This window comes from Salvia hispanica, chromosome 3, assembly GCF_029641045.1.
Source record: "Salvia hispanica isolate PSC_SH4W2 chromosome 3, Shi_PSC_v1, whole genome shotgun sequence".
Classification (NCBI taxonomy): Eukaryota; Viridiplantae; Streptophyta; class Magnoliopsida; order Lamiales; family Lamiaceae; genus Salvia; species Salvia hispanica.
The window spans coordinates 25,397,515-25,412,488 of NC_142694.1; the positions used below are offsets into that span (position 1 = coordinate 25,397,515).

General features: G+C 36.7%; 2 protein-coding genes across 2 annotated transcripts; one reads left to right on the forward strand and one right to left on the reverse strand.

Annotated features, from left to right (window-relative positions):
- Window positions 1-1,975: 1,975 nt before the first annotated feature.
- LOC148930432 (MADS-box protein GGM13-like) lies at window positions 1,976-3,137 on the reverse strand. The gene has a single exon (XM_089067828.1). It carries the CDS (start codon window positions 3,069-3,071, stop codon window positions 2,196-2,198), a length of 876 nt encoding a protein of 291 aa, XP_088923954.1. The 5' UTR covers window positions 3,072-3,137; the 3' UTR covers window positions 1,976-2,195.
- Window positions 3,138-8,735: 5,598 nt separating this feature from the next.
- Window positions 8,736-14,718, forward strand: MSH2 (MUTS homolog 2). The gene is made up of 13 exons (XM_048118780.2): window positions 8,736-8,991; window positions 9,102-9,151; window positions 9,257-9,289; window positions 9,795-10,868; window positions 11,249-11,803; window positions 11,972-12,082; window positions 12,202-12,291; window positions 12,373-12,444; window positions 12,700-12,810; window positions 12,928-13,054; window positions 13,581-13,783; window positions 14,004-14,153; window positions 14,243-14,718. The coding sequence occupies exons 1-13, from the start codon at window positions 8,943-8,945 to the stop codon at window positions 14,441-14,443; spliced, it is 2,826 nt and encodes a 941-aa protein (XP_047974737.1). The 5' UTR covers window positions 8,736-8,942; the 3' UTR covers window positions 14,444-14,718.
- The last annotated feature ends 256 nt before the right edge of the window (window positions 14,719-14,974 follow it).

Sequence of the window (14,974 nt, forward strand, 5' to 3'; positions counted from 1 at the left end):
TCCTAAAATTTTAATCAGACTGAATCGATTTTATTATTTTATCAATTTTATTCAGTGGCGGACTTATGAAGAGGTTTGGGGATCCATGGAACCCCACTAATTTCAAATTTTACCCTTTATATAGCAACTTCCAAGACCATGTTTGATTGTGAAGATATCGAACAATCAATGAAGCTGAGAGTGGCAAACCAAAATACCCAACAAGCATTAGCTCTCCCTCCATACAAGCTCAGTTGAGCTTTTTTATTATTTCAATTTCTATTTCTATTTTAACTGCTTTTATGATATTTTTATATTTCTTTCAGCTTTTATAACCGAAAATTTCATGTTTTATATAGTACTTATTATTTTATTAATGAACTAATTTCAAAATTTATGCTATAATTTCAATTTTTCTTTTACCTATTTTTTGTGATGTTTTATTTTATTTCTCTACAACTACACAAAATTTTCATGTTATTTCCAGGGGTGGATCTACAATCATGGATAGAGGGGCAATTGTCCCATCTCATATTTTCATATTCATATATATGGTATATTTTATCAATTTTTTTCTGTCAATTTCCCACTAAATGCCCCTCCATAAATTCTTAAAATTTCCTCATATATAACTTTGTCCCTCTACTTATAATTTTTAGCTCCGCTCCTGGTTATTTCCAAAAAATTTCATAATTAATAATATTAAATATATACATATCTCTAGTTTTATATCATTTAATTATATCTATCTTATTATTCATCTCCCTCGCATCGTAATAATGTCGCAACTTTCGGCTATGCCGACATAAAAAAATTACCTTGCAACTGTTACCATGAGATTGAACCACGGTCCCCCAGTTACAAAATCTTGCGTCCGCCACTTATTATATTAGTGACAATATTTACTTATAAATTACTCCAATTATATTTATATCCTAAAAAAAATTACTATAATCGTAATTTGTGAATTGGCATGCCTATTGCCAAAATGTGGAACTTGTCTTTCTTGGACCATAGAAAAATCTTAGATACAGAGAAGCTATCAACTCTACTCCTTACACCAATCTTTTTCTCATCTGCTTCCTCACTGCCAAATCGCGCTTTATCCCTCTTTGCAAAGCACCTATAGAATAACATCTCCTACCATCAATATGCCACTCCAAATGCTTCTTCACATTTATGCTGTCTTTTCACTTCCATTCGATTAGTTTTATTAATCTGTTATGAGACATTTTACAACTATGGATTGTAGTGCATGCCTTGTAACTGACCATCTAGCTTCAAATGGAAAATTACTATTTAAAATTTGAATGCTTTGATTAAAGCTTTTTCTCCTCTTATCTTTTTTCACTTTTTTCTTTTCTTTGGCTTCAAATAAGCCTAATCTCTCAGACTAGACTAGGATGCACATTGGCATTACTGATCTGTTTTCTCATTTTAGATCGATGACAGAAGGATGTTTACTCATCTTTCTTGCTTATGATTGTACACTTTGTTATGATATGTAGATTCAGATTTATCAGTGTCAGTGAAATTGCAGAAGTAACCTTGTCGAATTCAACAGCAGCCATGTTTCAATGCTGTGGATGTCGAAGGCACAACCTTGAGCTTGTCAAGAAATGAGAATTCAGATAGACAAACATGTACTACACAATCTAATGGCGCCTTAATCCTATGATGTTTTTGTGGTAAAAAAAAGTGGCAGAGCATCGATCAGAGACTGGTCGAGGCCAGAGTCATGCAGCTGCCTCTGGAATGTGTGAGAAGCAGAGACTGAGGAAAATGATGGCCTCTTCATCACACACCTAATCACAAGCTGTAGTAATCCAAGTTGGAAAATATCACTATCATTATCATGAGGAGAATTATTGGGCTAATTCTACCCATTGATGAGAACAGCTGAAACCAAGGGCTATTCAATAAGTTGAAAGAAGAATAGCTGAAAATGGTTACAGAAACTGCTGCAGACTACCAATGGCCTGAATTTACAAAGAAATTGTGTAGAAACAAAGTTTACTGACAAAAGTTGAGCCAAAGTAAGGATTAACAACATAATCAGTTACACTGACACAATTTCAAAGGGGCAAAGAATTAATTCATGGCCCTCAAAAACATAAACAATTACATTGACAAAACTCCAAAGAATTGTTGGCTATAAACAGTTACTACATGACAAAATTCCAAAGTAGCAGCATCTGGTGGCAGAGAAATCTATGCTAGGTAACTAAGTCACCACCATCATCCCCACCAAACCAATCCACATTCTGATCCATTGAAGAGCAGTAGCCTTGGTTGAGATAACTGTGATCCATGAACATCGGCGGGCAGTAGTATCCGGGCAACGGAAGCTGACCGTTGGCGCTCATCGCATCCATAACATCAGCAACAGAAAAGTTTCCATCTTGAGGCAGATTCAGAGGAGCATTAGCCCTCATCGCAAAATCCATAACATCAGCAATAGAATATCCGCCATCTTGATCAACAATGCCTTCAAACTTTTCCAAATCAGGCACCACATTGTTGCTGTCGATGTTCAGAGGCGGCGGGCAGTAGAATTCCGGCACCGGAAGTAGATCATCGGCGCTTATCCCAGCCATACCATCAGCAATCTCAAAGATTCCATCTTGATCAACAAATTCGCCCAAATAAAGCATCTCATTGCTCTCCTTCTCCTTGTTGATCATCGCGAAGGCGATTCTTGATCGCACCGCCGCGCCCAATTCCCGCAACTGGGACTCGTCCATGAGGTGGAGGCGATCGTCCCAGGTGCCTAATTCGGTCTCCAATTTCTTCTTCTGCAGCTTCGCGAGTTCCCCCTGCCGCTCGTTGAAGAAATCGGAAACCCTGTAGGTTCTAACGGCGCCGGGATCGGCCTTGTAGGAGTCGATTAGGCGGCGGATTTGGGCGGAATCCTCCGGCCAGAGGAAGGTGGAGTCGGTGGTGGGGTCGCGGACGATCATGAAGGCGGGGACGTCGCAGAGAGTAGTGAGTTGGTGGAGTTTCTTCTTCAACCCCTCCTTTCTGTTCTTCAGAGTTAGGAGCCGTGATTTCTGCTTCTCAATAAACTCCACTTTCAACTTTCTTCGCCCCATCGAGTTGATTTCTGAGAAGGAAAGATTTGATTTGCTGAGATGATTGAGAAGGAAAGATTTGATTTGTGTTTGAGTTTGATGAATACCGCGCGCGCATAAGGTGTATATATAGGGTAAGTATGGAAAGTAATAGCAAAAAATTACCTTATAATATGTGAGATTAATTAATGCACTGTATGACTAAATCTTTGACTGGAAAATATGACTGTTGCTTCAACTTAAACTTCATAGTAGTATTGTTGCTTGTAATAGTAAAAACTAAAAAGGTCGCAGTTTTACCACGGGAAAACCCTATAGCCTTACTTAACTAAGTACTAGTATATTTTCTCTTGTTGCCGCTTAGTAATTCGATTAAATAACTTTTTATACTCCTATATAGTTTCTCTTGAAATTAATACGTATAAATTTTTAATTCTACTTGGAAACACTACTTTTAATTTACTAAAATATTAAAAGTATTGTATACAAATTTATGGCAAGTGGATGTCAGTTTAATTTGAACTAATGGATTACCTGATTAGTCCACTAAAATTAAATGATTAGGCTGAAAATTATAGTAATTCATTACAAATTGGGCTAATTGGACTAGTCCGCTCGGACTGGTGAGTTAAACTTATCAGGTTAAAAATTTACCACTCTAAATGTCTGGATTTTCAAAAATGTATACACACCTACATCTTTAACAAAATCAACATGGTAAATAAATATATATTTATCACAATTAAAAATAGAAAATAAAAATATAAATTGGGTATAAAAAAAGTATCAAATTCGTTAAAAAAAACAAGGTAATGTAATTAATATTTAAGCATTTATTTGTATAAAGAATTCGTATTTATCTTTTTGCTTTCTAATTGGGAATAATATTACTTTCAATCACCTTTTACAAAATGAATGTTTTTTTCATAGAGGAAAAAAAGAAAAAAAAATATAGAGAAATAGTTCAAATAAAATTATATGTACACATAAATATGAAAAATAAGTAAAAATATTATTTTTATACTATTACTTTATATCATCAAATTAAAAACGGTCCGTCCATTATTTAATTAACAGTCAATTTTATTGCCTCTTAGTAATTCGATTAAATAACTTAAATCTCACCTAAGGGTCATTACTTTTTATACTCCCATATAGTTTCTCTTGAAATTAACACGTATGAATTTTTAATTCTACTTGGAATTTGGAAACACTACTTTAATATACTAGAATGTTAAAAGTATTGCATACTGATTTATGTCAAGTTGCTTGCTGTAGGTATATGAATGTCAGTTTAATTTGAACTAGTGGACTGCCCGATTAGTCTACTAAAATGATATGATTAGTGCTGAAATATTATACTCCCTCCGTCATCGATTAATTGTCACCTTTTGATCGGACACAAGTTTTAAGAAATATAAAGAAAATTTGGTTGAAAAGATTAGTGGTATGTGAGACCCACTTTTTAAAATTGGTATTAGAGCATCCTCATCCGTGCTCTTAGCTAAGAGCACGGAGGTGGGCCCGGACCCACTTTTACTCCTTGTCCTTAGCTAAGAGCACAACACCCACTTTCGTGCTCTTAGCTAAGGACAAGCTCAAGGGTCCCACCATTCTATTATTCAATTTAAATACTTCAATTATTAAAATACATTAAAAAATAAAAATTACATAATTAAAATCCTAAAAAATAAAAATTACATAATTAAAATACTAAAAAATAAAAATACATAATTAAAATCCTAGAAAATAAAAAATACATAATTAAAATCCTACAAATTAAAAATTACACACGTGGAAGACTAGTCATCTATCCCCAATTGCCTCTTGAGACCCCGGATCATTTGCTCATGTGTTGCAAGTTGATCCAGAGTCATCCGAGACGTATCGTTCATATAGAGTTGACTCAAGATGGCTCACAACGTGTTGTTCCGGGGTGGAGGAGGCACGAAGGGAGCGGGGGCGGGGGCGGATGGAGTCAAGGCGCGACGGCGGGGGCGGTTGGCCGCCGCCTTCTTCCTTCCTTGCGGGCGGGAACTGCTCGGGCCAGCGTCGGGGCTACCCAAGTTAGCTCCGGCAAGCTGGGTAGCCACATCATCGGAGGCGCCATCGGATAGGGCAAACGACCTGGACCGTTTGCTGGAGGAGCTGGAAGAGGATGCTACTATGCCGCCCCTATACTTCGGACGTAGGCGCCCCTCCTGCCAACAATCGAGGTACTTGAACGGTTTGAACTCCTCCCGTTGGTATGCGGCCAAGGCGGCAGTGATGATGTCGAGCTCGTTCGTGCCGCTCCCCGCCGACCGCTCTTCCTTGAGGTAAATCCCCTGGAACTTCCCGATTGCCTCGTTGCATCTGTAGATGCAATTGCGAACTATACTATCATTGCAATAGATGGTTCCCGCCGGCCGGGTTTCATTGTAGAGGCGAGTGATGCGCCACCAATACGTATCCCCGGTTTGGTTCGTGCCGACGTCCGGATCTTCGGAGACTGCCAAGTAGGCTTTGAACATCGCCATCATCTCACCCGGAGTGTACGGGGTGCGGGTGCCACGAACAGGAGGAGTAGGAACAGAAGTAGGAGTAGGAGTAGAGCTGCTGCTCCCTCCCGATCCGGGTTCGGGTGCCCACCCGAACCCGGGGGCGTTTAGGTCGTGCAACGGGTAAGGACGGTAGCCACCCGGAGCTTACGGACCTTGGGTTTGAGGAGGGGCCGTAAATTGGGTTTCCGGACTATATCCGGCCTCGGAGTCGAACCAATCGTGGTTCCAACCGCGATTGCCGGAGGGGTGATCGCCGGAGCCGGACATTGTGTAGTGTGGTGGGAATTTAGATGAGAGAGTATGAGGAAAAAAGATGAGAGAATGTAGATGAATGATGATAGAATAGATGAGAATGCGATTTTTTTTTTTGTTGAAGTGGGGGTATTTATAGATGAAAATGTGAATTTTGGGGAAAAAAAATTGAAAAATAAATTTAAAGTGGGTAGAAAACGGATATAATTTTTTGGGAAGTGGGAAAATATTTTTTTTTATTTAAAAACATTTTTTTAAATAAATTTCGAATTTTTTTTTTTAAAAAAATAAAAAAACGAATTTGCCAACGGCTATGCCGTTGGCCAATCAGAGCGTGCCACGTAGGGCTGCTCAGCGGCACGGACGTGCTCTTAGCTAAGAGCAGCGCCGTGCCGCTGGCACGGACGGACGAGCACCGAAATTCTCACTGCTGCGGATGCTCTTATAATAAAATGTGAGAAAGTGAGTTAGTGGAATGTGGAACCTGCTTACAATTTATGGTAAAAATGAAGTGAGACAATTATTGAGGGACGGACCGAAATGGAGAAGAGTGACAATTAATCGGGAGCGGAGGGAGTAACTCAATTACAAATTGGGCTAATTGGACATTCGGACTGCTGGGTTAAGTTTACTTGTAACTAAATGTCGTGTCTAAGTTATCTCTTATTCGGTTGTTCTTTTCTTAAAAGCTTCACCTGTGGAAATATATTTTGACTTGTCTCCTGTAATATTAAAATTACATTGTATCCCATGATTAAATATCTCAACCTATCTTTGCGACTAATTTAACTTTAGACAAACTCAATTTTAATTTATCTCGACTAATTTAACTTTAGACAAACTCAATTTTAATTTATCTCGACTAATTTAACTTTAGACAAACTCAATTTTAATTTATCTCATACTAGTATTATGTATCATTATTATTTTGTATAACGATTGTTTTGAGTTATTGTATGTAGCACACCCACACTACTAGTAGTTCTCATGCATATGTCAAATTAAAATATATAATGTGACCCGAGAAAGTTACAGTACTTAGGAAGCTGCAAACATTTTTTAAATTAATGTATAAACACCCAAAAGTACGAATTTCATTCAGATCTAGAGATATCGTTCATACTAAAAAAATTAGATTATTTTTTATTTCGAATTTTGTAAAATAAAATTTTAAACTTTTTATAAATTTATTAAAAATATAAGTAATAATCATTTTGAAATAAGTTATAACAATTTCTATACATACAAAATTCTCCTAAAATTTTAATCAGACTGAACCGATTTTATTATTTTATCAATTTTATTCAGTGTCGAACGTATGAATGGATTTTGGGGAACCATGGAACCCCAATAATTTCAAATTTTACCGTTATATATGTTCTACATGCATATATGTATTTACTCGCTAGCTCAAGTGGTGAGCTTCTAGGTATAGCAACTTCCCAGGCCATATTTGATTCCTTACAAGCCTAGTTGAGCTTTTTTATTATTTCAATTTCTATTTTTATTGTTTTTTTATAATATTTTTATATTTCTTCCCGCTTTTATACTCGAAAATTTCATGTTTTATAGTACTTATTATTTTATTAATGAACTTATTTCAAAATTTATGCTATAATTTCAAATTTTCTTTTACCTATTTTTTGTGATGTTTTATTTTTATTTCTCTACAACTATTATACACAAGATTTTCATGTTATTTCCAGGGGTGGATCTACATTCATGGATAGACGGGCAATTGCTCCACCTCATATTTTCATATTCATATATATATATATATATATATATATTGTACTATATTATATCATTTTTTTCCTTTCAATTTCTCACTAAATATCCCTCCACAAATTCTAAAAATTTCCTCATATATAAATTTGTCCCTCTCCTTATAAATTTCTGGCTCCGCCCCTGATTATTTCCAAAAAAATCATAATTAGTGATATTAAATATATACATATCTCTAGTTTTTATATCATTTAATTATTTCTCTCTTATTATTCATCTCCCTCACATCGTTATAATGTCGCAACTTTCGGCTACACCGACATAAAAAAAAATTACCTTGCAATTGTTACCATGAGATTGAACCACATGATACCTTTATACTACTACTAAATGGTTTATTACTCTCTTTTGAATCTAATCATAAAACGTATAACTATGATATTTGGTAATTCATTTTTCGTGAATTTAAATGTTCTTACATCACCAACAATCTAATAGTATGATTAACTTTTGTTAATTTATATAACAAACTTCTTTTAGATAATCAAATTAAATGTTAGCGGAAAACTTCAACAAACTAAAATATTGAAAATCTTTCAATAGTACTTAATGTTGGTTTTGATTACTGAAAACAGTAAAAAGATAACGTATATGTGGAAATTAGATGTTGGTTTTGAATCTTTTGATTATTGAAAAGAGTAAAAAATACTCCATCTTGTCCATGAAATGTTGTTCGTTATTTGCTATTCCAGTCTGCGCGAAATGTTGACAATTTTGCCTTTTTTTTCCATTTAGATAAAAAGAGCTCACTTTCAATTAACTCATTATAAATATGGAATCCATATTCTATCAATTTTTTCTATTTTATTCATTTTTTTTTACATTTATTAAAATTCGTATGGAGTCAAATGCGAACAACATTTTGTGAATACATGGAATACATGAATACGTGGAATTTGGATTCATGAAGTTTCATTACATGGAGATGGAGTAGATATTTTTGAAAGTTTATCAAATTTACTGTCAAATTTCACATCAAACTTTAAATAATCGAGTCGTTGGCTAAAATAATCAGAAAACCTTTTTTATTTATGAAAACATACGAATACGATAGAAATGTGATTAACATAGTTAGAAAATGATTATTGCACTAAAAAATTCGATTAATTAGCAGGAGAGGGAACGTGCGAGCACGCGCCTAGGCCAGCTCCCGGGGAACCGCACCATATTCCCGCCAATCCCCAACCTTAAAACAATGGACTTCTCTTCTCCCTCGTAATTATTTAGGCAAATTTCCCCCAGTGTGAGCAGCAGACGAAATTTCAATCTCGTTGCTGCTTCAATTGTAAGTTAAGCTATCCTGCACAGGATAATGGGCGACAATTTTGAGGAGCACAACAAGCTTCCCGAACTCAAACTCGGTACTATCCAAACCCTAATTTCTTATTCATATTTTTCCGGTGTCATAGATAATCATTTTTATTGTATTTGGTGATAATATCGTTATTAACTTGGGATTCATGTGCTTTAGATGCCAAACAAGCTCAAGGGTTTATCTCATTCTTCAAAAAGCTAGACGCTGTAAGCAATCCATGCACTTCCTTTTATTGGTTTTATCTGGGTGCTAATATTGTTTTATTGTGAAAGTGGTTGGTGATGCATTTAATTTCATTTTACTGTTTGCAGGACCCACGAGCCATTCGATTTTTTGATCGCAAGGTTAGTGCTCCTCATGGAAGCGTGCTTTTCTTGTGTCAGTCTGGTCATGCTATACCTGGAGCAGAAATGTATTTGGTCTGAATATTGAATAGTTGAAAGCCTTATGTTTTGATAAGCTATGCTGTTTGGATGTCAAAAGAGAACACAATTATCTGCTTCAGCATGGGTAGTGCATGAGTGTGATTGAAGGATGTGAAATTTGAAGATAAGTGTAAATATAGGCCACTAAGACCATTCGATGAATCACCAGCACTTGATTGATGGTTTCCGACATTTAAAGGTCGAAGTGTTAGTTATTTTAGATGGATTAACTGCAGTGTCATCACCATGCACCAGTAGACATGCTACCTCATATGTCATTTTTTGTCCCTTTTCCATGACGATTTAACAAATTTAGATAGGCTTGTTTGCAACATATTAATTAACCTTTTTATATCCTGGTGTTTTATCTTTGATCTAAGTGGTTTATGCAAATTAGTCAAATAACTTGGCATTCTTTTCCCAGGATTACTATACTACACATGGCGAGAATGCAACCTTCATTGCCAAGACCTATTACCACACTACAACTGCTGTGCGCCAACTTGGAAGTGGCTCGGATGCCATTTCTAGTGTCAGTGTAAGCAAGAATATGTTTGAGACTGTGGCCCGCAACCTTCTTCTGGAGAGGACCGATCACACTCTTGAACTGTATGAAGGCAGTGGAGCGAATTGGAGACGTGTGAAAAGTGGAAGCCCTGGAAATTTAGGCAGTTTTGAAGACATTCTGTTTGCCAATAATGAAATGCAGGACTCTCCAGCAATTGTGGCTGTCCTAGCAAATTTACGTGAAAGTGGATGTACTGTAGGGTTAGGCTATGTCGATCTTACTAAGAGAGTACTTGGATTGGCTGAGTTCCCTGATGATAGCCACTATACAAATTTGGAGTCAACCCTTGTTGCTCTTGGCTGTAAGGAATGCCTTCTGCCTGGGGATATTGCAAAATCTAGTGATTTTAAATCATTAACTGATGCATTGTCCAGGTGTGGTGTAATGGTGATGGAAAGAAAAAAGGTTGAGTTTAAAGGGAGGGATTTGGTACAAGATCTTGGTAGGCTTGTGAAAGGCTCGATAGATCCAGTAAGAGACCTGCTTGCTGCATTTGAATATGCACCCAGTGCTCTTGGGTGTGTAATGTCTTACGCAGATCTACTTGCAGATGAGACCAATTATGGTAACTACAAGATCCAAAGGTATGATCTTGATAGTTATATGAGATTAGATTCTGCTGCGATGAGGGCACTAAATGTCATGGAGAGCAAATCTGATGCTAATAAAAACTTTAGCTTATTTGGTCTCTTGAATAGAACCTGCACTGCAGGAATGGGCAAGCGCCTACTGCACATGTGGCTGAAACAACCCCTGTTAGATGTAGATGAGATAAACTCTAGGCTGGATTTGGTACAAGCTTTTGTGGAGGATGCTGCCCTACGCCAAGATCTAAGGCAGCATTTGAAAAGAATTTCAGATATAGAACGACTTACGCGCTCTCTTGAGAAGAAAAAAGCTAGTCTAGTTCATGTTGTTAAGCTTTATCAGGTATCCTCTAGTTTCCTTGATATACATTTAATAATTAAATACACAATCTTGAGTCAAATTGTGGAGCAGCCCTGGTTGTGTAGAGATAGTTTGTGTCTTTTGGTATCTAACTATTGGTTACTCTAATGCGTGCTGCTCTTTATCTGATTCTTCACCATTTTCCCCATTTTATAAATGGAGCATCTGTCTCACATAACAAATTTAGGTCCCATGTCTCTTTAAACAATTTTATTCCTTAAGATATTTGCGCAATATTTTTTTGAGATCTGATAACTTTTTGATTGATTGTTAATGCCACTTTCTGAATTACTAGAGAAATACCTATAGATATTGTCAGTTTCATACCTTACATGATTTCTGGTTCTTTTTGTGGCGTGCAGTCTACCATCAGGCTTCCATTCATTAAAAAAGCATTGGAACAGTACAACGGGCAATTTGCTTTGTTGATTAAGGATAGGTACTTGGATCCTCTAGACACATGGACTGATGATAAGCATTTGAACAGATTCATTGCTCTTGTTGAAACTTCTGTCGACCTCGATCAACTTGAGAATGGAGAATACATGATTTCATCAGGGTATGATTCACATTTATTGACTTTGAAAAACGAACAAGATTCTCTGGAACAAGCAATACATGATTTACACAGAAAAGCTGCTAATGATCTTGATCTGCCCATTGATAAAGCTCTGAAACTAGAGAAAGGGACACAATATGGATATGCTTTTAGGATTACCAAAAAGGAGGAGCCAAAAGTGAGGAAAAAGCTCAATGTGCACTTTATTGTTCTTGAAACTCGTAAAGATGGGGTGAAGTTCACAAACACTAAGCTAAAGAAACTAAGTGACCAATACCAGAAGGTGGTTGAGGAATATAAAAGTTGCCAGAGAGAATTGGTTGCCCGAGTAGTCCAAACTGCTGCAAGTTTTTCTGAGGTATCTATTTTTGCATAATCTCTATTGAACGTCATCTGATGGTGTACAATTTATATTACACTGATCGCCATGATATCCATAACCACCACGCTTGTTATCGCTTTTGTTGTTGCTTTTTATTATTGCAGGTGCTATTATGGGTGTTAACCAGCAATCTTTCTTTGTCAGGTGTTTGAAGGATTAGCTTGGACGCTTTCCGAGATGGATGTTTTACTTAGTTTTGCAGATTTGGCTGCTGGGTCCCCCACTGCTTACACACGACCGGCCATCTCTCCATCAGTAAGAGACTAAGAGTTGATTAATCATTCAGATTCTCATGGCAAGAACTAGAGTTTAATTTTTATTTATTTATATATTTCTCAATTTCCCCCAACGATCATGCTACCACTGATTCACAGGATGAGGGAGATATTATTTTAGAAGGGAGTCGGCATCCTTGTGTTGAAGCTCAAGACTGGGTGAACTTTATTCCTAATGATTGTAAACTTGTAAGCTCTTATATCAGGACATCAATAATTTTTTGGCCTTTGTAGAACTGACTCATTCCCTGAATATGATGGTGGTTACAGCTTAGGGGGAAAAGCTGGTTCCAGATTATCACAGGACCTAATATGGGTGGAAAATCAACATTCATACGACAGGTCAATCGCATCTGTAATCTTCTTTCAGTTATTTTCAACTTTTGGACATGCATGATGTCAAATCCTTCTTCTGCGCATTAAAACCTGAGCTGTCCACAACTAGACTATTTTTCATGGACAGAGGGATTATTAACATATGCTAACCTTTTTTACTTTTTATAGGCTCGTGAATCGTAAAAAGAGTTTATTTTTTTGTATAGAAGTATAGAACTTTGGTCACTCTTAACATAAGTTATATCTATATATTTTTATCAGGTTGGTGTGAATATTCTAATGGCACAAATCGGTTCTTTCGTTCCATGTGACAATGCTAGCATTTCTATACGTGACTGCATTTTCGCTCGTGTGGGTGCTGGTGACTGCCAGGTAGATCAGGCTTTCTGGGCTCTTATCATCGCTGCTATTAAAAGAGCTTTTGACATATTTTTCAAATGATAATATGCATATAGTTTAATTTTTTTGTTCATTATGTTCTTTCAATAGCTACGTGGGGTTTCAACATTCATGCAAGAAATGCTAGAGACAGCATCTATCTTGAAAGGAGCAACAAACAGGTCGTTAATCATCATTGATGAGCTAGGTCGTGGCACGTCAACATATGATGGATTTGGTGAGTCTCTCATTTGTTTAAATACTGAACCTGCTCCTGATCCCTCAAAGTGTGCATACCTGAGAATAATGCATAGAAATCAGGTGCAAATTAAAACATTTTGTGTATTTTGCTTGGTCATGCAAAGCTCATAACATTATATGTTTAACATTTTTTTCTATCTAAAATTATCTTTGAGGTTTTTTTGATGGCTCACCATAAATGTGAACAAAGAGAGTGCAAATTGCAGATAAACTCAGCAGCACTGATGACCATGGAGTCCCTCTCTTTTTAGATTTCTTTCATATGCTATCAAGTTAATGATTAAATGAGTAGCCCGTAAGATGGCCGTAGGTCGTAAAGTTGCAGAAGGTACTTTAAGTGTGTAAATCATTGCGAAAACCCTGAATACATTATTTGCAGAATATGAATTAACAGAGTCATCAAGATCACTAAATATGTCTAGGCCTGACACTTGTGCATTTCATATGTTTATTCATAGTCTTGCATATTTATCTAACTATTTTTTGGGTTTCTTGCAATTCAGGCCTAGCTTGGGCAATCTGTGAGCATATAGTTGAAGTGATACAAGCACCCACACTATTTGCAACTCACTTTCATGAGCTGACTGCCTTAGCTCCTGAAAGTGCTAGCAACGAGCAATCTTCCAAGAAACTTCCAGGAGTATCTAATTATCATGTGAGCGCACACATTGACTTGTCAAGTCGCAAGCTTACGATGCTTTACAAGGTCCTCTCCTCTCTCTCTCTCTCTCACACACACACACACACAGTGTATGTGCGTTCCTGCGTTTTCCGTGTTGTGTAGGTGTCTATCTGTATCCCCCCCCCTTCCCTCACACACACACTCACACGATTTACTATTTCAGATACTTGAGATTTCATATAATCTTTTAGTTTCAATTGCCTTTGCTTATTTAAAGGTGTACACACTGCCTCTCATTTTTCAGGTTGAACCAGGAGCCTGTGATCAAAGTTTTGGCATACATGTTGCGGAATTTGCTAACTTCCCAGAAAGCGTTGTTGCCCTTGCCCGAGCTAAGGCTTCTGAATTAGAAGATTTCTCACCAGCAGCAATTTTACCATCTGATCCCAAAGAGGTAATTTGTTGTTGATACCATTAGGATGTTTTCATGCAATTCAACAATGTCTTCTCTTCCCAGAAGTTATAAATAATGATTCATTCCAGGTTGGAACCAAACGGAAGCGAGCAGAGGACTCTGATGATGTAACTAAGGGTGCCGAACGGGCTCGCCAGTTCTTGAAGGACTTCTCTGAGCTACCATTAGATAAGATGGAGTTGGAACAAGCACTAGAACAAGTCAGAAAATTGAAAGAAGGGTTAGAGAAGGATGCAGTTAACAGCTGCTGGCTCCAGAAATTCTTCTAGTACAAAGGTTGGTAAGGAAAAAGAGCCTTCTGCATTAGTTGTTCAAGAAGTTGCACTCACTCCTTCCCTGGTATCGATCTGGTTGCTACTTTCAGATTGATTTTTTGTTAGTAGTATACTCCTATTTGGTATTGTAGTGTGCATTTTGGTAATGGTTTGTTAGGCCCTTGTTTGTTTTGGCTGCACTTCGAGGCCTGTGTTTTGTAGATATGGATGTTGGAAGTTGGAACTCAGTCTTCGTGTTCATATCTATCTAATGCTATCTCATTTTGAAATATCGTTTTCATTACTTATACTTATTATATTAGTTCATTTTATTCACACTCATTTTAAAATAAAATACATAAAAGTAATACTTCCTCCGTCGCATAATAAATGTCAAACTTTCTTTTTTAGTTTGTCCCCAAAAAATGTCACATTTTCTTTTTTGAAAATAGTTCCCTCTCACATTAATATAAATATGTTTTTTCTCTTCATCTACCACACAAAATAACATCTCCTAAAATTTCGTATCATTTTTTAACTATGTCA